This window comes from Apus apus, chromosome 11, assembly GCF_020740795.1.
Source record: "Apus apus isolate bApuApu2 chromosome 11, bApuApu2.pri.cur, whole genome shotgun sequence".
NCBI classification, from domain to species: Eukaryota; Metazoa; Chordata; class Aves; order Apodiformes; family Apodidae; genus Apus; species Apus apus.
In genome coordinates this window covers 4,941,788-4,968,773 of record NC_067292.1, presented here as the reverse complement: position 1 = coordinate 4,968,773, position 26,986 = coordinate 4,941,788, and the positions used below count along the sequence as shown (strand labels likewise).

Here is a 26,986-nt window from a genome sequence, read left to right as displayed (position 1 = left end):
GTAAAACTTGGAAGAAGAATGAGCAGGTGTGTGGAACTTAGACCCAGCAGTGAAGCAGTGGCAGTATGAGTTGGTGTGGTGTTTTCTGTAACAGCTGTGTCATTATGGATTGTGGCTGTGGGCAAGTTGGTGGGCGAGTTCATAAGCTGTGTAGGGTTTGCATGAATGCTTCGTTTAGGGTGTGAGTAGGAAAATAAGTAGGCATGGACTTTCTGAGGGGGTGGTTGGGTGTGAGCAGAGTCTGTGTGTGCTGAAGGATTAGTGCAGCCGCAGAGCGTTACCCGCTTTGGATTTTTGCATGGAAGCTGTTTGGCTGACTGGTTATGAGTAGGACACTTATAAATTATAGTGATGTGGCTTCCCTCTAGTTATTTGGCAACTGGATTGTCCATGCAGTTAAAAAATGGTGTCTTCAGTGGGGAGAGGACAAAAGACGTGAAGGGGATGCAGAAACACGTGGAGTTGTTACTGTTGTCACAAGTCCCATTTGCCTTTCTTGTCCATAGGCTTCCTTCTGCAAGGGCAGAAAAAAAATTAAACGCCTGTTCCATGAATAATTTTTCAGTATGTAGGACCACTAAGACTTTAAACTTTTTGTGGTAGTTTGATTCTTGAGGTGTTGCCTCAGCTGCCTAATGCCAAGTTGCTTGTAGCTCTCTGAGGACAGTGAGGTCTGGGATGACTGTGTGAATTCCTACAGAGTTGCTATGTATTTGCAGGTTTATCTAATCCCTCTGCGTGCCCCTGGAGCAAATCCTGTCCTTTACAAAACACAGAAGTTCTTCCTGCATATATCTCCAACATCTTGTGGTATGTTCTTGAGCCTGAGAAAAGCAGGATTCCTCAGGAAGAGACTGCCATAGGACAAAGCGTGGTTTGGCTCAAAGTGGTGTTGCTGTACATTGCAGAGAAATGAAATTCCAGCCGGTTTAGATCTTAATTTTCTCTTCTGTAACAAATCAGCTAGAAGCCTACACTTTTTTTTTTAGCACCTTTTGTCCTGGCAGTTGCCCTAGTGCAGATACCCTGGTATAATTTGTTTAGTTTGCGAGCCTAGTGTAAATCATGGTGATGCTTTTACCAGAAGAAACCATGCTTGCACTAGTAAGTGTGGCGTAGTGGTAGCATAGATCTGCAAACCTTTTATAGGACAGATTTGGACCAAGTACTCCTGGTATCCTCAACAGTAGCAGCAGATGTTCGCATCTGAACAAATCTGTCCCTCTCTGGCATGAGTTGTTCCTGGCCAGCTGAAACTTGCAACTCCTAATATTTTGCTAGTGTACTGTCTGCCAGCCTGTATCAAAGGGAGCATGTGGGAACTACCCTAACAAAGAGGATATTTAGGCTAAAATTCTTTAATGAATTTAATGTTGTTATATAGGGATTGTGCTGCTGCATTAGAAAGTAAATTAAGACGTGTTTGTTATTTCAGCATGTTTTGTCTTTGGTTTTCACGCATCTGCGTGAACAGATTACAGATGAGTGTTTGTATTTTAGACTGTTCACCAAGGCTTTTCTAACTTAGTAATGGACCAGTTACCATATTTTCATCTTTTTCCAGATAAGCATAACATAGCTAAACAAAATAAAAATGGAAAATTAAGTTAATATTATTTTCTATTTACTTGTAAATAGCTGTGCTTCTTACACATTTGTTTTGATCAGAAATAACCTGACAGCTCTTGCATCTTCTCACTTGTGCTCTTTAACCTTCTGATATCCCTAAAACATTGCAGACCTTGTAGGACCCTTGCACAACCACAAAACCCTAACCTCTCTGCCAGTGCTGAAGTAGACTTCTGTGGAGATGTGGTGGGACGTGTCTCCTGTCACTGAACTCCTGTCCTTTCCTCTGCCTGCTTGGAGCATTTTGAGTTGTTGTGAAACCAGGAGCAGGTAGTCTGCTGAAATGTGGCCCTGGTGTGAGTGTGTCTGTGAGCACCCTGAGGTGCTGGTGTGAAAGGTAGGACAGGACACTTGTCCTGCTGTGTGCTGAAAAGGTGTGACTTGCCAGGTTTTGTTACACTTTGTTAGACAGTAAATATTAGAGCAAGGTGAGGTAGAAGCCAGTGTGTGCCAGTAGCTTCTGCTGCTTATTTCCTGAAAGCTGCTTGGTTTCTATTGACATAGAGAGCTTTTATAGTGTTTTTAAACTTTTTGGGACTAGTTGTGGTAACTGCTTTATCAGGGAGGAATCTAAAGCCTTATCACCTTCCAGGTTTCTTATGAGAAGTATGTTTCTGGCAGTTTCCTGGGAACTTAATGGCCTGCTCTGGCAGTATGAAGGTGGGAATAAATCAGGCCAGAATTTACTTCCAGACTTTTAAAGCTGTTTTAAAATTAGGCATAGTTTTCTTATATTTTCATGTTTCATTTATTTCTTAATTAAGCCAAAATGTCACCTGTGGTGTTTCAGTGGTAACTGGATTGTAATGTCTCAATAACTTTGAGAAGCAATAAATCAAAATAGTTGCTTTGTCCAGAAACTCTCTACCTGGCAGAACTCGGAGAGGTGCCTAAGTGTATGTTATGTTTGGATACGTAGTTCAGGTGCAACAGTGATAAAGTTATGTTGAAAGCTTAGGGTTTAAAAAGAGATATAAAAATCACTATACGAAGCTTGAATGGGGAGTTAATTCTGTTCGTGCTCCGACAAGCCCCTAAAGATGGCCTGAAGGGAGGAAGCAGTAAGACCCAGCTCAGTATAGTAAGAAAATACAGTTGGGCTGCTCCTACCTGTCAAGCAAAGGAGGAACTGGCAATCAGAGCATCTTGTTTATTCAGGAGAACTTGAGATTAATTTTCTTGGCATTTCTTTGTATCTGGAGACACACACTTCATCTGTGTGCCTGATATAAGAGGCGAGTTGGGGTGGAAGGAGGTGTGGCAGGTTGGAGCTGCTTAGGATGTCTGGGTAATTTGTACTCTAGGTTGCCTTTACACCTGCATTAATTGTCTTGTTTTGCAAAAGTTTTATTATTACAGTAATCTTTTTAATCCATAATTTTTCTTGCATTATGAAACGTATTTCATGGCTGGAGCAAGGCTGTTCTGAAGGAGCTCGTGGCTGGCGAAAGATCTGGAGTTGATGAGTCTGGACTTTTTGATTTGTGTTTTTGGTTTTGGTTGTATTTTTGTTTTGGTTTTGGTTTTTTCTTTGGGCCTGTTTTATTTGCATTGGTCTCAGCTGCAGTTACAAAAGGACTACCTCCTGTGTGAACTGACAAAATATGAAAAGTGGTTCTAAAGCATTTGTTTCTTCACTGGCTTTTCAGCCCTCTTATTTCATATATTGTACAGAGTTTCTCTCTGTCCTGAGTACCAGTGTTACCTAACACAGGGCAGTCTCCAGTCTGTTTTTCTCCCATATTGTATCTATGCCACTGCTTAATATTTCCAAGAAAACAAAAATCACTGTTATGGACCGTGCCAACATTTCTTGTTGCCTGTCAAGGAAGTACATTCTTAACACCATGTAGTTAGTGGCTGGTTTATGTCCTCAGGCATGTTGGTTTATGTCTCCTGAACTTCTTTAAGCTGCCTAGTACAGCTCTTTGTTATTGTCCATGGACGTGGTTAGTGCTCTGGATTGCAGACTTGGGTTTTCCTTCTTGTGCTGGTGAAACTCATGCTCCTGGTTTCTGCTTCCTCTTGTCTGTGTCATCACTTTTGTTGGTAGTCTTGCAGATTTCCATTTTCCAGCTTTCAGTGTGTCTGGATTTCTGGTGCCTTTTTCCATTGGATTCCCGAAGAAAAACAGTGCTTGTCACATCTTCTAGCTGTCCCACAGTGCTGCTCATGCACTTGTAATATTGTCCATTCAACTTCATACTTCGCAGTGATTGTGAAAATCTTTCTCTGGCTTATGCTTGTGTCTCCCATGTCCTATAAGGGTAAGTGAGGAATAAAAGCCTAATTAAACCAAGTTTTCTCAGCAGGCTCATTGGTGTTTTCCAAATAAGATTTTAGTAAGTCAAAGGAATGTTTGGATTATTAGAGACACTACACAGCATTGCATTTCTTAAATGTATTTAATAGTAAGTTTAGCAGAATGGATAGGGTACTGTATTTGTTCCTTCTGAAAAAAGCGTTTATAACAAGCTTAAAACCTGAGTTAATTTGAAAGAAGATGCATTTTCAAGTAAGTTACACTTAATTTCTTGGTTTAAAGCTGTATTCCTGAAGTGTCTTCTGTTGCTTTTCTGAGGAAGTCCTAGTTGCAACCTGCTATCTAATTGGTCTAAATCTGCTGCTTAGTAGAAGACTAAATTTTCATCTCATGTGGGCTGGAAATCTCATGAATTGTCTATTTAGTGAGTCAGCTTGTGTTGTGTGTAGCACAAAAATGACATGTTTATGACACAGATTTAGTTACTTAAAAAGATGCTTTGATGAGCGCTCCACGTGAGCTGTCCCGCTGCCAGTTGAGGAACAGGGTTTAGATCTTTTTTCCTACCTTTTAAAAACCAAGAAAGGAAAAAAAATCCCAAACCCACCTCTAAATCCCATGGCAGATATTTCTAATCCAAGAACATAACTGTTCTGTGCTTTGTATGAGAAGAGCTGAACAGTGACTGCTGAATCAGGTCTACTTGGCGACAGGCAGAGCTGAGGCCAAGCTGCACTTTGTGCCGTGTACGAGGTGCATGGCACAAGCCATGGGTGCCAGTTTGTCTGCATTGCTTGTGATTGACTTGTTTGTAAGCTCAGGTAGTACAGCTGGTTGGTTGTTCTCCAAGTTGGCAAAAAAAAACCTCCGAAGTACAGTGAACTGGTAGGTGCTTCCTGCTGCTGAGAAGCTCGGAGAGGCTGTTCTGGGGACTGCGTTTGTCACGTGTTCTGTCTACTTGGGGCTAACCCACGTGTTAGGGCAAGACCTGCTGGTTGAGGGTAGATTTCCAATACAGATTACAGTCTAGCTCTGGATGAGCTCAGTGTAGTCAGAGTAGCTTCAGTTTTTCAGGGTAAACAAGCTCCTCACTGAGCGAAGCCTGTGAGGCCTGTACACATCCCCGGTGCTGCCACTGAGGAATCGCATTGTTCTCAAAGGGAAGGGAGGGAAAGGCTTACATTTTTGCCTTACTTTCACTTCATTTTTTTAATCTACTAGAAAGTTTTTCCTAGTCATTGTTTCTCTTCAACCAAGCAAAGCAACTTCTGCAGGTTTTTTTTGCTGAGCTGTTAGGTGGACTACTTTGCCCTGAGACCTGAAGTTGCAGTTACAGATAATCTTAAGAAGAGAGAGACACGAGAGGCATAGCCAAAATCCTCTGAGAGCTGGCACCTTTTGCAGGGTGTGGTGGAGGCTCTTTTATGTGTGCTGCTAAAGGCCAGGGTGCGACCTCAAAGAAAACCTTCTGATTTGGTTGTAAAATATCTTTTTGGAGGATGGCAGAGGGTGGAGTGAACTGCTGCATCATGGTTTTGTGTCTGCCCTGTTTAATAATGTGATTATTAAGGTTTCTTGCATGCAGAAAGACCATCTTTCATGGGAGAAAATGATGTGGGGGTACAGGCAGACAAAGGAAAAATCTTCACCATTAAAATGATGTATTTTATGTAGGACTTGATTAGACTAAATGTGGAAAGCTTGTACTCAAAAGACTCAAACCTACATAAGGAATCCCAGACCAAGAGGAGACTAAATTGACCTTACGTTTGCATCAAAAGCAGAATGTTTTAAGTTTTCTCCTTACCAAGGCAAAATCTGAAAGTACTTGCTTGTCATTTTTGGGACTGAGTCATCTCTGTGGGCATGTTTTAGGTTTGGTGCGTGTCTTTGCTGGAAACGTTTGTTGGAGGTATAACTTCATTTTAAAATGCTTATGCTCTCTGGAGAAGGCCAAAACCCTGGTGCCAGTAAAGGATAGATCATCAAAACCCAGTTTTATTACTCTTTGGTTTGGATGATTGGCTTTGTTACGCTAATACTAAAGTTTGCTAGTGTGGCAATTCTAGTAGAGCTTGTGTAGACTAGCTCTTATGGTTAATCTGGGGCAAAACCATTAATTTGGAAGGACGGGACCTTTCACAAAGAGCAGTGTTTCCCCATCTCCTGCAGTTTGGTTCCTGACACCCCTCCACAGCTGTGTCAGCAGCTCAGCGAGCTGCGGTGTTGGCAGTGTGGTGGTATCAGAGCAGGGAAAAGTTTTATGCTGCAAAGTGTCAAAAACAAAGCATCTGTCTTTTGTTTCCCATATTTTTTTGATCGTTATTTACTGTAAATATGATAAACTTGCTTGAGGTGAATGTGGTCCAGAGCATTCTCACTTAAAAAGGTGCAATCTTTGCAGACAGATGTTTTCTTTACCTGTTTAGGTACCAACACATCAGCCCTCTAAGGATTAAAGCATTTCAAGAGTTACACTGTTGTTCTCTTCATAAACTTAGGTTACCATTGTAGAAATATGTGGGTTATCTTTTCATAATCCTTCACAAATAAGGCAGAGGTTTTCAAGATAAAAGTATTCCCACATATATATCTCACTCAGGAAAGCAAGCTTTATGGGTAGTGGCTGAACCACTTGTTTTGGTTTTAATTTTGTTTTGTTTGGTTGGGTGGTGGGTTGTTTTTAAATAATTATTCCCTCTCTTGTAAACTGTCAATAGCAAAATAAATGTAAGAAAAACAAGTTTGCAGACACGTGGACCCTTTCTCAATGTGCTCCTCATGCATCTTAACTGTCCCAGCAGTGCTGTCACATGGACTGCTCTGTAAGGTTGGAAGGATGACTACATGTTTTTCTTTGTTTTCTTCTTTTAAAATGAGAGTTAAGTTGGAAGATCCATCTTCATTTTAACAAGCACTGTGGACAGTCTGTTGGGCTGTTGGTTGGTTTTTTTTTTTTAATTGCTCAAATCTGTTTTATGCCATTAGATGTAAATTTTGACTTCTAGCGATACCAACATTTGTTCATAAGCCCTTGTTTTCATTTTAACGATTTACTTTACTTACATTGTGCTTACATATACAAAAGAGGTTTTGGATTTTTTTTCCTTATTCTGCCTTATGTATTGTCATTTGAGATGACTCATTAGGATTGTATTCCTTAAGTGATGTGGAAAAGCAGATTCTAAATTTGTCACACAGACACACAACATCAAAACACAACATCAACCCAGTTGTTCTTACGCCATTTGCTCAAGTTGTTAACGGGTGACGAACAGTTTTCCTGACCAGGTACAAGAAGTTGGGTTGAATGTTAAACATTTACAGAACATTATTTATGTTACTGGTAGTAATATCAACTTGATGATGATCTTCTTAATTAAAAAATTGAAAATTTCCTTTTAAAACATGTATGAAGTGAAGGTGCTCAAAATTAAATTAGTTAAGAAAACAGGACGAAGAAGTTGCTTTGTTTTCTTCCCCCAGCTCTGAATGCCTCTCAGCTGTCCTCTGCCCCCAGCTAAGGGGTTTTCTGGTTGGCTGTGGGGGTTTTATTTCCTTCTAAATCTTGATGTTCTGGTCTTTCATCTGAGTTAAGGAAGATTGAGGCAGCCTTTTCTGCTGTGGTTTGGCAGCTTGGAGTGCTTTTAAAGTAATTAGAAATGTTACTCAGAGTAGGAAGCTTTCGTATGCATGTGTTAGGAGCAGCAGCACTGGAGCTGGGCACATTCCTGAGCCTCAGTTGCTGGTTGCCATTCAGCTTTCTGCCACACAAATCATAGGTTGGATAAATCACCCCAGGGAAGTGTGGTGGAAAGCAAGCATCCCTCCTTCCTGGGATACTGACAGGGTGGAAAACCTCTGCTTAAGCATAGCTAGAAACTTTTTCTAAAATGAAATTTGATGGAGGACCAGGGTGAAGTGTTTCACAACGTGGTGTCTGCTCTGTTTTTCTGATGTGGGAACAAACATGTTTTGAAACGTTCTCATTCTGCCTGTTGCTTGTGTTGTGACAAGGGTGCCCAGACCTTGGTTGCCGGCGAGGTGCGGTGCAGGAAGCAGCTGATGCTGGGTGGTGCAAGAGGAGGTGTGGCTCCTTCTTCCCTCCCCCCCCGCTTACACACCTACTTCTTTCTCCTCTTTCAGCTTTCTTTCGACATTAGACTCAAAAATTTCTAACTTCAACTTTCCAGCCCCAAACCTGGTTGTAGTACGTCCTTGCATGGTTTTTTTCCTCCCCTCTTCTCAACAGGCAGTAGCCATCCTGCAGTACTTGACGTGAGTGACAAGGAGTAGCTCCAGCTGCTGTTTGGGAATGGTTCTCTTGTCATGGCTCAGAAATACTTGTACCAAAATAAATAACCTAGTAGTTTATGAACTAACAAATTACAGTTATGTGACAGATGGATAGCTACTGCTTCTCAGGACAGATGACATGAACAAAGCTTAGTCTGAACTGGGATGCATTTGCATAAGGTGAATATTTGCCCATGTATGAGTATCTATAACTTTTAAATCAATCTGTTTGTTCTCAAGGTTATTTTTCTACTTTGAGTTTGTGTTTTCAGCTTGCATCAGTGGTTGGTTTGTTTCTTTTCAACTTAACAACTGTTGATGCCTATAAAAATACACAGTAATTAGAACAGCTAGCCTGATAAGGCCCAAAAATCTCTGAACAACACTTTCTTGTTACTAGGAGGTGTCGGTGTAAAGTCCGCAAGAGGTGATTTAGCTTGGGTGTGTACAGGTGATGCTAAGATGAAAGTTAGTGATAAGTAGCACTAGTCTTTTCCATAATCTCCCCATTAGTGCTGGTATGCGACATGTTTACTGTTTGTCTTGCATCTGTGGTAACCCCACAATATGTTGGACTACCCAGGTTCTACATAGATCCTGCTGTGTATTTGACCATGCCAGCTGCTCATAGACACCTTCTAAGTGTGAGATACAGGTAGCATCTGACTGCCTCTCTTTTCTGGTGTAGGAAACCAAATGCTGCAAACCTTGATACGTTTTATGTTAAATTGAAATGAAACTGTTTCATCTCAGGAAACAAGATGCAGCTTTCATTACAAACTGAGAAACTCAAAACTCCAGCATAGTCGTCATAATTAAAATCGAGGCGGTTTGGATAGGCTTGAAAACGTGTGTAAAGAAGCCTTGGGTTAGAGTTGCAAACGTGTGTTACTCTGTGTGTAAATGCTCTTTCATTCATTTGCAGTTGTGGGCATGAAAAATGCCCGTTCCACGTGGGTGAGGGTGGTGTCAGTTGAGATGCACAACGCACAGGATTTCTTCAGCTGTGTATTTAGTTCAGAAATTTTCAGCTGACAAGTTGCAAATCAGTGTCTGCCCCTGCAGCACGTGCTGTGTTGTAAGTCACACGGACTGTTTAGACAACAGGCTTAGTTTTTCTAATCTCCTTCCAAGTGTTAGGAAATGAGCAATTTCCTAATCTGTATGACATTGTTGTTGTTATTTGTGTTATAGCTTGTGTTAGGTGCTGTACAAACACAGAATGCAGCAGCTTAGCTTCAGACCTCGTACAGTCGTTCGTGTGCATCAGAGCTGTGTTACCTCCCTGGCTGTTCCTGGGTCTCTCACAGCACAGAAAAGCAACGTGAACACAAGACCACAAATATGACTTCCAGCCTAAAATTACCATCCTTATTCACATTTTAAAATAGCCCCTTATAGGCTGGGATATTATTTGGTGTGAGTCATATCTTATTTTTCAAGAAACAGATTCGTTCTGGTATGAGTAACTGAAGCAGAATCTGCTCTTAGCTAAGTCGTATTAATGTGCTTGCTAGTATGAGTGTGAGTAGTGGAAGGAGGTGACAAACTGGACACTTCCAGCATAGCAAAGCCATAACACGTTAAGAAACTGTATCTAAGAATATATTCAAATGAATACAAATATGTTTTTAAGGCTTTTATTTTAATGCACTGTGATACAGATGTAGATAGCTGTATATACCAGAGGTAGGAGAACAAGTTTTCTGGTCTTCATATAATGTGCTCTTTGTGGCCTAAAGCATGGAAGAAAGATGTTCAAAGGGACTTTTCAGCTCCTGTGACTGAGTTAATTGGACTGGTGGACACTGCTCCCTCTTGAATGTCTAAAGTTGTCTTTCCTGGAGAAAGTGTTTGCACTAACAGATGATGGAAAGCAAAGCTGTCTGCTGTATTACTATTACTAATAATTATGATTTCCTCCTCTTTTTCCCCAGTCCCCCTCTGTTCTGTTCAAAGGCACATCTAACTGTTCCTGGTATTTTTAAAAGAAATTGCTCATAAGTGAAGTGTTCACTGATGTAGATGAGTATTTAAAGCTCAGCTGAGCAGCACATGGGCTGTTTCCTACTCCTGTGAGCAAACAGTTTGGTTATAGCCAGGCATAGCATTAGGCTGATAACATCATAAACTAGACAAAATGGTAATGCAATCCAAATATTTGTGCTGCCAGTATATATTCTGATCACATCTGCTCACTGTAATGATTTTTTCTTGGTGAAGTGTGTTTTTGTTTTCTTTTTGGGTTTTTTCCAATTTTATCAAAGCAAATTCTTGTTTCATCTATCAGCAGAGCTGCTGTTCTGAGTTTGAGTGAAATTTTTGAATGCTTGTAATGAATGAGCTGGGAAAAAAATTACTTTTCCTCTTTGATGCCATGGGTAGTTTGCAAGGCTAACATATTTGTTCAGTTTGGAAATGTGATAAGCAATATTAGAGACCATATATGCATCCTTTTCATGCTAATCCAAAGAAAGGCAATTTTGTCATCATATTGTAAGGGTTTAACATGTCTGCTACAGCTGCAGTGGTCCATAGCTTGCATCTGTTTCTTAAAAAAACTGAGATAAAGCAATGCCCAGTTGTGAGAGCTTTTTTTTTTCTTTTCTCCTTTTTAGAACAAAATTGAATTATAATCCTCCAAAGGATGATGGCTCAACCTACAAGATTGAACTTGAAGGGATATCTGTTGATATCATGAAAGAGATACTAGATTACATCTTCAGTGGGCAGGTATGGAATTAAAAAAAAACACTACAGGGAAATTGAACTGTTTGGCAAAATAACCTGGGCTTTAACACTGCTACCCTGATGAATTAACCTGTTGAGTTTTAAAGCTTTGTGATGGCACTTCCACAAAGCCATACATCACACTGGGGCTGTGCACGTGAAGCAGAGGCAATAGGCCCTGCAGGAGTTGTCTTCTCATGCACTGGGGGAGGACCCTAAAAGAGTCAAGTGCTTCTATTAAAATTTGTGGCTCCCTTCAGTAACCTGCTTTAAAACATGCAGTCAATGGAGCTGTTAAAGAGAACTGGTTTGACAGAGATTGAGACCCCATCACTGAACGTGATGGTCCATCAAGACCCTCCTTGCTGAGCCCTGTGCCCACCTCTCCCACCCTGTGTTGCTGACAATGTGCCCCTTCGGATCATTGTGCCAGCAGCCTTAGCAGGAATTAGAGTCAGTGTGTCCAGTTTATCCAGAACCAAACTGAGATTGCTGAATGAGTTGTAACTTTCAGCAGAAAGAGAAAAGGCAGGTGTGGCTTGAAATTATCTTCTGGACATGCATTTAAAATTTATTTATTGCAGCAAAATTAATTTTAGGTTGCCAGATCAGATGAGCAGTTTTATGGTTACTTCAGGTGCAAAATTCTGCTTGACACCTTCTGCCAAGGAAATGTCTTTCCATCCCCTGTGTTAATTTAGAAACATTCAGTAGTCATATCAGTTTCTCATAATGTTTACACTGGCATTAATACTCCAGTTTTCAGCCCCTGAGAATGAGTGTAATGAATGCGGACATGTCATGAAACAAATGAGTGATAGTAGCTATAACTTGTAAATTAATTCTTGCAGATCAGGCTAAATGAAGAAACTATCCAAGATGTGGTACAGGCAGCTGATCTCCTGCTGCTTACAGACTTAAAAACTCTCTGCTGTGAGTTTTTAGAAGGTTGCATAGCTGCTGAAAACTGTATTGGTATTCGGGACTTTGCACTGCACTATTGTTTGCATCATGTTCACTACCTTGCCTCAGAGTATCTGGAAACTCATTTTCGAGATGTCAGCAGCACAGAGGAATTCTTGGAACTGACTCCTCAAAAACTGAAAGAAGTGCTGTCGATGGAAAAGCTCAATGTTGGAAACGAAAGATACGTCTTTGAAGCGGTGATTAGGTGGATTTCTCATGATTCAGAATCGAGAAAGGTCAGGACATCCAAATGTTTGTGTTGTGAATGGGGCCCAAATCGGTGTGTTTATTCTAATCAGTGGGACTTAAACCAGAGATATGTTTATCCTAGGGCTAATCTTACACTTTCACGAATCTTGAATTTTATCTGAAATGCAGACAGTGCTATTGCAGCAAAAGGGTGAAAACTGTGTTTATGATGTATCATCTGCTGTCTTTATTATTTAATGGGCATTAAGAAAAAGTACCTCTTTGGTATTTGATGATACAGTCTTGTTTTTGTAGAGAGAGAACAAAGTAACATGTTTGTAATGAAACTTTGAAGACTTGAGGCGTTTTCTTAATAATGTTGAGGCATTTTCTTAATAACATTGTGCTGTAGATTTTGTTACTGCTTCCAAATACCAAAAATACTCTGAAGTTTATAAAAAACTTAAGTCTTAGGTTAGACATTAGAAAGAAATGCTTTATGTGAGGGTGGTGAGACACTGGAACGGGTTGCCCAGGGAAGTTGTGGAAGCCCCATCCCTGGAAGTGTTCAAGGGCAGGTTGGATGGGGCTCTGAGCAACCTGGTCGAAGTGTCCCTGCCCATGCAAGGGGGGTTGGAACTAGATGAGCTTCAAAATTCCTTCCAACCCAAACCATTCTATGATATGATTCTATGATGATAAATACAGAAGCATCTGTCCATACGAGTGCCTTACCCCTGCCGTGTGAAAGTTTGGTGGATTTTCTGGCATTTCTCTCCTTCTGTAGGTTCACATGAAGGATGTCATGTCAGCAGTCTGGGTTTCAGGCTTGGATTCAGCCTATTTACGTGAGCAGATGATGAGTGAGCCACTGGTACGGGAGATCGTCAAAGAATGCAACAACATCCCCCTGACGCCGCCGCAGCAGGGAGAGGCCATGCTGGCCTCCTTCAAGCCCCGGGGCTACTCCGAGTGCATAGTGACTGTTGGTGGAGAGGAACGAGTGTGAGTATCAGGTGGCACTGCAGCTCATCACAGTTAGGGAAATGCAAGTGTCTGGTATTTGTGGCATGTCTGAAAACACAGCGTGGAGAGAATACGTGCACCTACTGTGCCTATTAGTTGGTCATTTGGGTTTGTTTTCAAGTTGGTCACACACACCTAAATGGCTTTGTGAGTGATTCAGCAATAAATAGTTATTTTGTGATAGTTTTCTGACATTCAGTGTGTAGTTGACTTAGAGTAGGACATGTTGTTTGTCCAGTAAGGGTTTTGTTTTTTGTAAACCAAATAGACTTTACTCAGAATAAGCACAGAACATTGGAGAAACACTTCTTTAATTATCTGGAAAGCATCCATGTAAGTCTTAAAAAAAAAAAAAAAAGTGCTCTAACTGTTTGGTTTATAATAGTTGGGGTTCCGAAGAAAAGTCATTATTGTTGCATCTTAGGGGACAGGTGAAAATTCCTGTTCCACACAACGATCCCTTTCTTTTCTTGAGTACCCCTTGCAGTAGAAGGGAGGTTTTGTCCTTTTTGAAACAAGTTCCGCACTTCAATGTTTGCACTTTATAGAAATGTCATAAAATGCTCAAATAACATTTTTCACATAGTTAGTGGACTGCTTTACTCAGACATACCCTCTATCAGTTCTATCAGTTCTTCTTAGTTTGTTCAAAGTTCCTTCATAAAAAAATATCACAGGTAGATACAGTACAAATTAAGTGTATCTGCTTTTTGTGTCTCCAGTCTGTAAAAAATAAATTTACACATTCCCAATTCTTGGGATTCCTCTCCTTGTCAGGGAAATGCTTTATGAATATATATTAAATCACGAACAAGCAAGTTTCAGACACAAGTTGTTAACAGTGAACTCGTAAAACTGTCTTGTCTTTCTGTTTTTGTTTATTCCTTCCCTGCCCTGTGTTCAGATCACGGAAACCAACCTCAGTGATGCGGTGCATGTGTCCTCTTTATGATCCCAATAGACAGCTCTGGATTGAACTTGCTCCTATGAGTATTCCAAGGATCAATCATGGAGTATTGTCAGCAGGTAAAGGGGAACTCTGTATTTGTGAAGTCAATACTATGAAAACTTACCAGTGCCTCAAAAATCTGAGATACAGTTGATTTTTTTTCTTAAAGATTGACTGCACTGGGGTTATTTCATACTTCCCCTTTGTCTGCCCAAAACCTTATTTTATTCTGTGAAAATCCCTGTCATCTGAGTGTCTTAATATTACTTTTCCCTCAGTATGTTGTGGGAATCTGCTACATCTGTCTCTCCAGGAGTATTTAATGTTTTAAGTAAATTTTAGCTGCTGCATCACTGAATATTTTGAAGACTGTCTGCAGTGGTAGACTTGAGTCCAGGTTAATAAAGACATGCTTTACCTTCTCCAGTCCAGAGTCTGATCTCTGACTGGTCTGAATCTCTTAATGAATTCCATTATACAGCTCACCAGTCGTGTTGTCTTGCTCACAGGTGTGAATCCTGTTTTTAAGATCATATTACATTTTGTTTTACAGAAGGATTTTTATTTGTGCTTGGTGGTCAGGATGAAAACAAGGGAACGCTAAACTCTGGAGAGAAATATGATCCAGATACCAATTCATGGAGTTCCTTACCACCAATGAATGAGGCAAGATCACTATCTCACTCGTGGGATTAGATTTTTTTTTTCTTTGGCAAAATGTTCTTTTTGTTCTGCAAAATGTTGTTCTTAGTCTCCAGTCACTTGCATCTTACACATTCAAAACTGTGCTCTAGACTGCCTTCTGTGTAGATCCTCTTGTTGTACTTGTGGTCTGATAATGAATTCTGAGTCTGGAAAAAATGAAACTTACTAGTGAAGAGCTAGACTTAATATCCTGCATATACTGGCTTTCTGAAAATATTCACGTGCTTCCTCTGTGTTGTACACAAGAAAACTCTTAATATGGAGCTGGACTGTGCAGAAAAAGAGATGGACAGAGGACTGGCCAACATGCAGACCTTGACTTGCAGAGACACATTTATATTCATTTGGTTTGAGTTAATGTTTCCTTCTTTACATTTGCATTCCATCAAAAACTAGCAGTCGATTATTTGTAAACATATATCCTTAATATATCTGTGTTTTTATCTTCTTAAATAAGCACAGTGTGTTTATTGAGAAATGGTTGTTTGCCACAGGATTAAAGTCTCTGGTTGGCAAAAACCTGGAGTTTTGGCCACGTTTGTAGTTGGAATGCAGTAACTTCTTACTGTAAGACTGAGGGCAGCTGTGCTCCTACATACAAATCAGATGAGCTGCCTTTTCATGGATCATGGGTTCAAGTTTGCTGCTGTAGAGACCTGAAAGCAACAGGTTCATCATGGTGACCACCACTATGGAAACTGAAATACAGCCAAGCTCTCCTCTCACATTTCTCTGTGGTCTCTTATGCTTTTGCTACTCTGTTTTCTTTTTTTTTTTTCAATACCCTTTGTTTTGCTTAGTTGAAGAAATTAAGTCTTATTCTAGAGCTTAAGATTTCACCATTTAAACCAAAACATTGGACATCATGTCAGTATCGCTTTGCAGACAGATGTGCTGAAAACCAGATTGTATTGATGTATTCTCCATGGCAGTTAAGTTTTACAGTGTTGACTTTATTGATATTCCTTAGGCACGACATAATTTTGGTGTGGTAGAGATTGATGGAATTCTGTATATTCTGGGAGGTGAGGACGGGGAGAGGGAGCTGATCTCTATGGAGAGCTATGATATTTATAGCCGGACCTGGACCAAGCAGCCTGACTTGACCATGGTTAGAAAGGTAAGAACTGTATCCTGTGTTGTATCATTCAATAGTTAATGACTGTATGTCAACTTTTTGCTTCAAGCAGAAGCTGTAACCAATAGTCTCAACATTAAACAAGAGAGAGCAGCTTCTTTATTTATATACCAAAACAAAACTGTGGCTGAGAAGTTTTGGGCATGGTGTTATTTGACATGTGGTGCAGGCAGCCCAAATACTTATGTGTATACGTGTGCGGGGTTAGTTCTGAGCTCTCGATACTGTGCATTTGTGTGTCATTTTAGATGTACTTTTTCTTTTTCCACAAGATTGGCTGCTATGCAGCTATGAAGAAGAAAATCTATGCAATGGGTGGAGGCTCCTACGGAAAACTCTTTGAGTCTGTTGAGTGTTATGACCCGAGGACTCAGCAGTGGACAGCAATCTGTCCTCTGAAAGAGAGGAGGTCAGTGAAAATGGAAGGGGGGAGCTAGATTGCTGTGCAGTACCTTTTTTAACACTGATGAGAGAAAGTTGTCCTTTCTCTGATGAATCCCCAGAGGTGTCTATCAGAGGCCCTGTGATTTTCACCATGTCCTTCTGAGTCATGGTGGCCTGTAGTTAATGTGTGGCTGAGTAAAGAGAAGCATCCAGTGCATAAATGTGAATTTTGTAGAAATATGCTCCTGATGTTACAAGCAATAGTTCCCTGATGCAAAATGAAAACTAAAAATTGTTGTTTAATTGGAACTTTAGAATTTTTTCCAGTACTTCAAATACTTTGCTGTTCTGTTCTTTTACATGGTCTGAATTAGGTGCTTACGATTCATATTCATGACTCATCTTGTTGAACATGTAAGGGGGGTTGTGTATAAAAATAAAAATAAGTGTAAAAAATGGAGCAAGTTCAGAAGGATTTCTGAAATGGTTTTCATATATGGCTTCTTTTTTTCTCATTTGGATTCTCAGATTTGGGGCAGTGGCCTGTGGAGTTGCTTCTGAGCTTTACGTATTTGGTGGGGTCAGAAGTCGTGATGACAGTCAAGCCAGTGAGATGGTGACATGCAAATCTGAATTTTATCATGATGAGTTTAAGAGGTAATTACCTGCATGCAGAAACAGAACGTACCTGCCTTACACACTCACCTGTCTGTCCCCCCTCCCTTCCTCCAGCACTTCAAAGCATAATAGACCAGTGTCCTGTGTGTCTCTTGCTCATTTTACTTTTTATGATCCAATGTGGCTGTTACCAAAGGTCCATCTGTTTCAGTGGCTTGTCCCTCTAAGATACCAAGCTCAAACCCAGGGCCCCCATGTCACTTTTGGGTGCCCCTAAAGAGGAGAAACACCTTGATGGTGCAGGTGTTTGCCTGGTCCTTCCCCTGCACTCTGCCGTTTCCCCAAGGGCAGGGTACTGCTGCCCCCCACGTGTGCTTCCTTTGAGTGCCCATGGAGGAATTTAAGTATGTACAGAGATACTTCTCCATGGTCCAGTCCTATCTCCAGGGATTTGCAGCTTAGGGAATTCCTAAGCTAGAGATAAGAAATTTCATGCATTTTTGTTTCGAGCATTTATAGCTGATAACTTTTGGAACCTATGTAGGCTGTTGCCATAGGAAAGACAGACACTATGGGTGCTCTCCATTCACCAGCCTCAGCACACTGTACCTGGCTCTTCTTTTGTTTATTTGTTTTAAATCTGCTTCTGATGACTTCATTTGTTATCTCTTGGCTCTGGAATTGGAATCCATCTCATTACATGTGGTAACTATTCAAAATGTTACAGTAGACATTGTGGGTTTTTTCTTGCATATAACTATAAATCAGATTATTCTCTTTTTTATAAACTAAATTGAAAAAGGTCTTTGTGGTCAGATGTTTCAAGGCTTGTTGACAGTGGAGGAGATAAACATGTCTGTATTACAAGATCAAGATTGATTTATGATTTTGACCTGTGTAAAAGCACACAAAAATAGAATAGTAGATGTAAATTCATGATACAATTTTCTTACAAGATGTGGATGCAAAGAAACTTTAATTTCTTTATGAAGAGGTCTTCTGTGTTGTTCAAAGTGGTGTCTAAACTAGTTATAATCAAATGAAGCTGTAGAAAAAACATTGTTTAATATGGTTATAGGAAGCAGACAGATAAGACAGGTTACTGCTACTGACACTCTTAGCTTTTTCTAGCCCTGTAGGGGTGTGGGGAAATGCTAAAAGCTGATTGCCTTTTTGGCAAGAGGTCTTTGACTTTGAAAGTGAAAGAATTCTGGGAGAAGTGCTCCCTTACCTCTTAGTTGCTATTTTTAGTTGATTTGCCTGAAACATTCTGTTCTTCAAAAGGTGGTATGTAATAGCTCGTGGTTCCCCACCAGTGACAGTAAACCCGTGTCACTGGTCGGTGCAGACTGAGCTTTCAACAGGTGGAGTTTGAAAAATCTGAGCGGTTCCAGGCTGGGTGCTGCAGGTGAGTCCTTGGTGCCACCTGCTGACGGCAGCACCAATGCCTGCCCGGCAGTACTTCTGATGTGTGGGTTTGTAAGTCTTTGCCCGGTGGCTTGCAGCTGGGTCACAGGTTGTGTGTCCTCCTTTGGAAAGGGGGGGCCAGGAAGACTGGGATGAGGGCCAGTGCTTGGGCAGCCAGTGCTGCTGGTGGGGGATGTGCTGTCCCGTTTGAAAGGCCCAGGATTCCAGCCCCCCAGGCAGAGGGGGTGTCACTGGCCAGAAGAGGGTGCAGTGTTACTGTGCTATGTTCTAGCACTCAGTCCCTGGCGCCCAACAGTTACCCCACGTTTCTGGGGTGCTGGTGGTGGGTTGAATGGATGGATAGATGGATGCCTTCAGGGTGGCTGTGGCAGTGACTGTGAGACCTGAGCTGCTGTGGCTGTGTGGAGAAGAGAGAGAGTAACCGTAAAGGAACTTCTCTTCAAAATGCAGTTAGCCAGTATTTCTGCCTGCCAGATCCTGAGATGACATACTTTGTTGTCTGATACTCTTCTTTGAAGTAAGATTGAATCTGGAAAATGATCATAATTAAATTATAATAGTGTTTCACAAATATCACATGAATGCCCAATGAAGGCAAGTGGGCTCCTTGGAAAACACGAGGGTATAACTTCCTGGGCTGATGCAGAAATAGAGAGTAAAGCACAAGTGATGCTATAGATTTTGCTACTGGTGGACAGTGTCTCTCTCAGTTCCACACACAGTGCATTGTTCATGTGGTGTGTACAAAGACTGAGTCTTCATCTTAAACATTATGCAGGGGTGGTTAATTTATAATATGTAAGTGCATTTACTTCCTCAGCAACAGTTTCTGAAACAAATATAGGTAATTAGTCCCCTTCAAACCAGCAACTGCAGGAAGTCATTGTGAAGGATGTAAGCACCTTCAGACTCCCCAGCTCGTAATCTTTTTGTAGTTACAGTGACAAGAGAATACTGGAACTGTCAAAGCTGAAGTACCACACTGACAGTGTGTGTGTGTTACTGATAGAAGTCCAGGAGGGTTAAGAGAGATTTGTAGAAAGGAAGAGTGTGTTTGCAAGATCATTTAGCAGCAGTGAGTCAAAAGGGATATCTATACATTCTAGCAGTCTCTAACCAAAATTCATAGTGCTTTTTTAATGTTTGCATATTGGTTTTGCATACTCCATAATGAGCTACAGATTGTTCCAGCTGTTTTAAAGGAGGTACAGAACTCCATCATGTTCACTTTCTTTTTGAATTGAAAGAATTTATGGTAGTGTGAGTTCAGCCATCAGACGTTGGTTTACAGGTACGTGCAGCAATGCACACAGGTGTGATCTGCAGCATTTTTTGCATGCCTCAGCTCTCATTACCTGGGAATACAGGATGTAGCATCATCCTAGGCATCCAGAGTCCATGAGGAGCTGAGCTGTGGGTTTTCCTTAGTGTCTGAGTATGTACTTACATCAGTATATAAACATACTAATTCATATAAACCGGTATAATTCTGGCTTGACTTGCATTAAAGGACTGAACTTCAACGTGTTTAATACTACTTACTTTGACAGTAGCTTCCTCCAGAGTAACTCACAGTGCACAGTCTTCCAAAATTGTTACTCTTAACCATGACACAGACTTTTCTGAAGGCTAGGAATATGCTGAGGTCTTCACACTAGTAAAACATAAACATTGAGACTGCTGTTAAGCTATACTGTATAAACAAGTAATAAAATAAATGAAGTGAGACAGTATAATAACATACAGATGAAATGTGGACAGGATAATGTAGAAAATAATTATCATATTTGAAGTGCTGCTGTAACTGATTTTTTCAATTAATAAATGCTTTGTCAGCCTGTCCTTAGAGTCATGTGCATGAGTGAATTTAAGTGAATTGAGGATAGAAAATGTTTGCATCAGACTGCAGGTTTTTTCAGGATGTAGATTTTTTTCCCAAAGGCTATAGATTGAGCTGTGTGTCTTGTATCCTGTTTTTAAAAATATCGATCAAGCTTAAAATAGGTTTAAAAAAATGTGAGAGTAGGAGATGGAGATGTAAGGGTATCCTTTGCTCAATGATCCAGTATTGGTCTGCTCCATAAAAAGCAGGACATCTTAACCAAGACCTTGATGGCTCAATCTTTCCTTCTACCAGAAGTAGAAGGATCACGTAGGTGTGTGGAGAATTGGATCATGTCTGTACATGCTGCTGTTTTGTTCCAACCAGTGTGGATATGTGGACATGCTTCACAGAGCACAAATGTGCTTTAGGATTCCTCACAAGAGCAGCTGGTGGAGCTCTGTCCTTGGGTATGGCCACTGCTGCCCTTCACTGCTGGTCTGTAAGTGAGATGGGCTTTCTTCCTTCTTGTCATGAGCTCCTGCTTCAAAAGCATTAACAAAACTGGCAGGTTTTGAGGGGAATAAAATGGAGAGATACTTGTTCAGAAGCAATACTTGGTGAAAACCCCTTTAAAATACTATTTTTTGCTGCTGCGACATGGTGATCCTAAGGAAATGCTTTCAGCAGTGTGTGAGCAATGAACCAAATAGTCTTGTCACAAAGTATGTGTGATTAGGAAGATTCTCTCTCCCATTTAGTGTGCTGGAGTCTCATTAAAATAAAGTGTTTATGCAAATGTAATGAGAAAATGAACTGGCTGACTGATAGCACTGTCAGGTGAGGGGGACAGGGAAGAGATTTTAATGTATTTTTAGGCATCCCTTCACAGCTGGTGGGATTGAATGTATTTGTAGGCATCCCTTCACAGCTGGTGTGAGCTTGAGGTGCCAGGTCTGGAATATGTTGGTTCTGTATCACATCTATTGTTACTTCCTACTTGGAAATAAAGCACTTACCATCCTGCTTACTAATTATAGCAGTATGGATCTGGTGGGTGGTTTTTTTGTTTCTATCACTTTAAGATGGAGAACAAAGTCAGGCTTCTTTCCCCCATTTTTATTTTTTTTTTCCATTTGAGTGGGAGCACATTTCAGTTTCAGAGCAATCCCTTCTGTCTGTGGTTGCAGAGGTACAGGCCTGCTGCCCTGCTGCCCTCAGCTTCGGTTTGAGCAGAACCATCCCAGGGAAGTATGCAAGAGTTATGTTCCAAGGAGTGTTTTCAAATCCCTGGATATTGTGAATTTCTTGTCACGGTGTTTTTTCCATGCTGTTCAAACAGCAGGCACAACCCACTTTAAGCTGGAGCTTATTCAAATTCTGGTGCAGTGTGACCCTCTGCCCTTCCTGTCTTTGTTCCTTCCTAGTTCTAACTGCTGCAGCTGCTGTAAGCATTCCTGAAAAGTTGTCCTGTTTTTTAAAGTGTATGTCTTGAGAAAGGTTAAGAATTAATTTTCACAAGCAACTACAGATACCTTAATATTGTCCTTTCTTGATGTGCAAGATGAAAATGCCTGGGTCCCACACTGTTGTGGGGTTTTTGTGTTTAAGCCCTGAGTGTATAGCACAGACAAAATAGCAGACAGCTAATCTTTTCATTTGGCCTTTAAAAATTGATCTGTTTCTCCAAGATAATTGAATATGTAGCAGCCTTTTCCTTCACTGCCAGAAGAGAGGCTTACTTCTGAATCATGGGTTAAGATAATGCAGAATTTCTAAAGGTCAGCAGTGTCCGTGAGGTTATTTCCTAACCTTTTCCCTCAAATTAGCAGATACGAAAATACGTGGAGTGCTTTTCAAAGCTTTTTCAAACTTTCCTGTTATATAGAAATTCTTTAATAAAATATCGAGGAGCAGTCACCTAAAATAGCATTGATTTGTGTGCCTTCAGGGACTGTAAGTAGTAACTGTCACGGCATCTGCAGAAGTGCAACAGCGTTTTGTAGAAATTAGTTTCAGAGCCACAGAGAGGATGCTGACAACTCTAGATAAATGGGACACCTTTATGAGCCTGTGTCCCACATGGGTGATGAGTCCATGCGTACCTGGTTTCCAAAGGCTTCGACATGGAAAACTGCTTTTCAGTTGGTAGAAACACCAGGCTGATGTAGTGTTGAAGTGAGGACAGGACACAGGGCATTTGTAAGATTATAGTGGGAGCTAGAATGGGATGGAAGAGAGGTGATCAGGAAGGTCTGTTCCAGTTCCAGGTAGTGGACATTTCTTTCCCAGAATCCTTTACCACTTTGATTTCTAGTCTTCTAACCTGTGTTTAAAGTTAAGCATTTCCAAGTGCTGCATTCTTCTTACTGGAGTGGGGATTTCCTGTCACCGCTCAAGTGCCATTGAAGTAGTTGGAATTACCTGGGGAAGGCACTGCTTGGTAACAAGACCTTGCTATACAGCAGCTTGTTATCTCCTCCTCCTGCCTACATCTTTTTCTGTGGGGAAAATTGACTGGCATAGCTGTTGTGGAAGAGGCTCTGATACATGTCTGCTCTTCCAGAAGGTCATACTGGTTGGATGCAAGAAGATTTTATTCCAGATAGATTACAGAGATTAATGGAGCAATTCTGAAATAAAGTAACTTCAGGGTAAAGTATCCTGAGCTTCCCAAGCAGCAGTACCAATTGCTTTTCCTGGCTGCAGAAAGCCAAAGCTATCCTGAACTAGACACTGTTCCCAACAGTTTTTACATAACAAATTACTTGTCCTCTCTGCTTTTGCTTCCAAGATGGCAGTTGCAAAAAGAACCTGGAATTCTTTTCATGTGCTCAATAAAAATTGCATACTTTTTTTTTTTAATTATTATTTTTACAGGTGGATTTATCTAAATGACCAGAACCTGTGTATCCCAACTAGTTCTTCCTTTGTGTATGGAGCTGTGCCCATTGGAGCCAGCATATATGTGATTGGAGATCTCGATACAGGTCAGAATTAGAGCTGATAACCTCTTGTTGTTTGTCTTCTTTCAGTCTCTTAAATATGGGGCACTAACGGGACTGATTATTTTTTAGAATAGAAGGCTGGGACTGTGTTCTGTTGAGTTACTGTTGTCTTTAGGGGAATTATGTTGGACATACAGAAATGTTCAGGCTGGTGTTGTACACTGGAGCTCCTCAGAAACAAATCCAGTGCTGTAAGCATTTGGTTGAAGAGCAGCTTGAAGATGGGAAGAGATAAAGACTAAGAGCACATTACCGCATTTGTCCAAATGTAAGAAAAAATGTTAGTGCCTGAGGTTGTTTCACCCATGTTTGCAGCGGTAAGCAGGTGGGTCCTACATTCTGGGGACTTTGCCCAGTGGTTCATGTGGATGATAGTGGCTCTTGGCTCTAAATCCCAATGGAATGAATGTGTACTAAGAAGCATACTCCATACTCAGTTTTCAACATCTGGCCACATACTGTAAAAAACTTTTGGAAAACCTACATGCATTCATGGCCCTGTGTGCATGTACCAGTGTACAACAGGGCTCCTGACAAAATATGGGGCAGAAAAATTCCAGATGTGGTGGCTTTAAGTGGGTGATGAATGTCATCATCGTTTCCTTTTGCCAGTAATTCCAACCCCGCATCCAGAAATGGGTCGCTGTGTCCGTGCATGCTCTTGTTCCCATACTTGCCTTCTCAGAAGTTAAATGTGGCGACAGCTGCCACGTGTTTAAAGCATTTCCTCTCCTTTTTGTGCACGTGTGGCTCCAGGTACAAATTATGACTATGTCAGAGAGTTTAAAAGAAGCACGGGGACCTGGCAGCGCACCAAGCCCCTCTTCCCGTCGGACCTGCGGCGCACCGGCTGCGCCGCCCTGCGCATCGCCAACTGCAAGCTCTTCCGGCTGCAGCTCCAGCAGGGATTGTTCCGCATCCGGGTGCCCTCTCCTTGAGCTGCCCGTGGAGGAGACTGGAAGAACTCTGCGCAGCCCACCATAATATAGCTCTATATAAAGGAAAAGCTGAGAAATTACAGCTGAAACTTAACACTGTATGCTGTGCTTTGGTATGGTAACTGTTTTTGTTTTAAACGCTTAAAAAGCTTGAGTCTCAGTTCTTGTTTCGGGAACAAATAACTTCAGTATACATTAAAAAGAAGAGAGGGGGGGATCACAAAAGGGGGAATCAAGGAAACACCTTCAGTTTTAACCATTTGGAGTTTAAACCGTGTTAGTGAAGGAGGCTTGTTGCATCTGAAACCAGTGGGAATTGGTTCCTTTGGCGGTGTTTATGGAAAAGAAAAAAAAAAAAAAAAATTAAGATGCATTTCCCCTGAGGGGAACCGATAAGAATAAATGTGCTATCTTGGACAAGATAGCTCCAATCTACAGAAGCTGTATGAAAACCAACCTCCCTGGTGTACCGCAAAGACTTGTCGTTTGACCGAAAGGCCATAGGAGAAGTTGGTTGTTGCACCTTTTATTTCTAGTCCTTCCTCAAAAGTTAAGGTCTGTGCCTAAAAATGGTGGAGGTGTGTATATATGGTTTTTTTCATTCATTTGCGATGTTTTCATTCCTACAAATCTTTTTAATATATTTAAAATGGACTAATCTGAAATGGATACAGTGTACTACAGAGAAGTAAACTGTTTTCTACGCTGTCGTTTGAGTCGCCTGAGGACCTGGTGTACAGATGGGTGGCATGTTTTGCTGAGAGGGCTTTTTGGAGCTGTTTCCTGGGAGTAAAAAAGGGAAATGGTGTCTGGAATAGTTAATGATGGTTGCTGCTTTTGATAAACGACAACTAAAGTTGACAAGGATAATGGGTGGTGTTCCTTTTTACTTCAGATCACTTGCAAACTAAGAACGGTTTTTAAGACTGAGCATTAGAGAGAGATGCATTTTGTCTCTGTTGGAACAAAGGTGAAAGATGACAAGGACATACTTGTTTGGCAGAAAACATGATTTTTGGATTAAGTTAAAAATTTTACAGAACTTCAAATTGGGATCACAAGTTGGTTTACTAATGATTTCTGTGCTAAGGTACAGTCTTGTTTACTGCTCTCTGACTTTGAAAGCTGGGTTTTGTGCTGTGGTTATAGTGAAGAATTTAGTATCTTGCATTTTATTTTTTATTAAGTCTTGTTCACATCAGTAGTGATACTTAATTGACTTTTGTTCATAGTCAAGATCAGCTGGTAGAACACTTTTACCTCAGTTTTTTAATTCATTATTGTTGTGATGGGTGGGATGTAACCTGTATTTATTTAAAAGGAATAAAATGAGAGAGATGGAAATATTAATAAGACCTCCTGCCCTTCAGAAAAAGAGACTTTGTATAACCAGTATTATAACTACATACAAGACTTTCCACTCTGCAACACTGTGGACCTCAGACAAGCCAAACTCTGCCCTCAGTTGTGTTGGTGTAAACCTTTGTCATCTTTGTTGAGTCATCTTGGATACACTGAGATACAATCCCTAACTAGTACAAAATGATTATATTTCACTAAAAATTCCTTGAAGAGACATTCTGAAACTTATTTTTGCTCAGACCTTCCATACCACTGATGTATGGTTGGAATTGTTCTGATTCTGAGCAAAGGGGTGGGAAAAAAAAACAAAAACAAAGAGGGCAGCAGCCAAGCCATTGACCATTATTTATTTATTTTTTTTCTTTTGTACAATGCTGAAGTGCTGCAAAACTTGAACTATATACATAAAATATCTGGCCTATATTAGTTGGCACGTTAAAAAGTTTATATATTTATGCATTGCAGTAAACTTGGTGTATGTGTGTATATATATATATGTCTTTAGATTTTAAATTTATATATAATGCTTTACTTCAGAAATGTGAACCACTATTTCCATCCTTGGCTGTCTTAAGAAATAAAACAAGTGCTGTTAGTTTACCTGTAAAACTTCCCTTTTTTGAAAATCTTCCATTGTTCCATTTTCTTTCTTAGACAAAGTGCCAAGACCCCATATTCAGAAAATATGAATGTTCCTAAATATCTGTTTCACTCTTGAGCTCAGTTTTCTAAGTGGCTTAGAAAACTTTTGAAAATGTTATTCAGAATCTTGCAGGCTGCTAACTCTTGAGTCCCTGTGGCTTCCCACTCCACTTGAGGGCATTCAGCATCCAGAAAACCTAAGTAATAAATGCACAGAATGAATCCAAATCGTATCTATTCTAGCAGTATTTTGCAGTTAAAGTTATGGAACCAAATGTTTATGCTTCAAGTAGGATTAACAGTAGGTATTCTTACTTTTTTTTAAATTTTATTTTTAAACATAACAAATCTGCTGGTAATTGGAATGTGTTGCGAATGCTCTGGGTGAGATTTGGCCAAGAAGTCCAAGCCTGGTGGCCGTGTCCCCCTGCGTGTGAGGGCTGAACCACATGGGAAGCAACTCATGAACTTTCTGTTGGCGGTCCAGGGGGTTTAGGTCGTTTGGCAGTTCAGAAACTTGTTGTCCTTGCTTGGCACAGTAGCTTTAATTCCTTCCAGCTCATGAATCAGCACTCAAATTCAGCCAGTTCCCCCACAGGTGACTCAGTGACTTTCCTAGGCAGCTGTCTGTGCAGTCTGCTGGCTTCCGAGCACCACGTTCCTTACCTGGCTATGTGTGATGGTCGTGTTCTTAGAGAGTCAGTGCTGGATTTCACATTCTCATTCCTTCTGTTTTTATAACCTAAGAAGGAGGCGTCCTGAAGAGTCTCCTGTTTTTGCCTGGCCTCTAGTATTTTATCAACTGTTCCCGAAGTTTTAGTTACTGGGAAAACGCTGTATCAAGCTGTTCCTGGTCGAGAGTTTTTCTGTAGCTTTAAACTGAAGGCAAATTA

At 40.8% G+C, this 26,986-nt stretch overlaps 1 protein-coding gene across 1 annotated transcript in view; it reads left to right on the top strand.

Moving 5' to 3' along the window:
* GAN (gigaxonin) overlaps positions 1–26,048 on the top strand; it is a 28,976-nt gene extending 2,928 nt beyond the window's left edge. The window contains exons 2-11 of the mRNA XM_051629455.1: positions 10,807–10,921; positions 11,770–12,120; positions 12,861–13,078; positions 14,004–14,125; positions 14,602–14,714; positions 15,724–15,873; positions 16,164–16,300; positions 16,804–16,932; positions 23,024–23,133; positions 23,908–26,048. Coding sequence (XP_051485415.1) covers positions 10,807–10,921; positions 11,770–12,120; positions 12,861–13,078; positions 14,004–14,125; positions 14,602–14,714; positions 15,724–15,873; positions 16,164–16,300; positions 16,804–16,932; positions 23,024–23,133; positions 23,908–24,089 — 1,627 coding nt within the window. The 3' untranslated portion in view covers positions 24,090–26,048. The remainder of the gene's footprint in view (positions 1–10,806; positions 10,922–11,769; positions 12,121–12,860; positions 13,079–14,003; positions 14,126–14,601; positions 14,715–15,723; positions 15,874–16,163; positions 16,301–16,803; positions 16,933–23,023; positions 23,134–23,907) is intronic.
* The last annotated feature ends 938 nt before the right edge of the window (positions 26,049–26,986 follow it).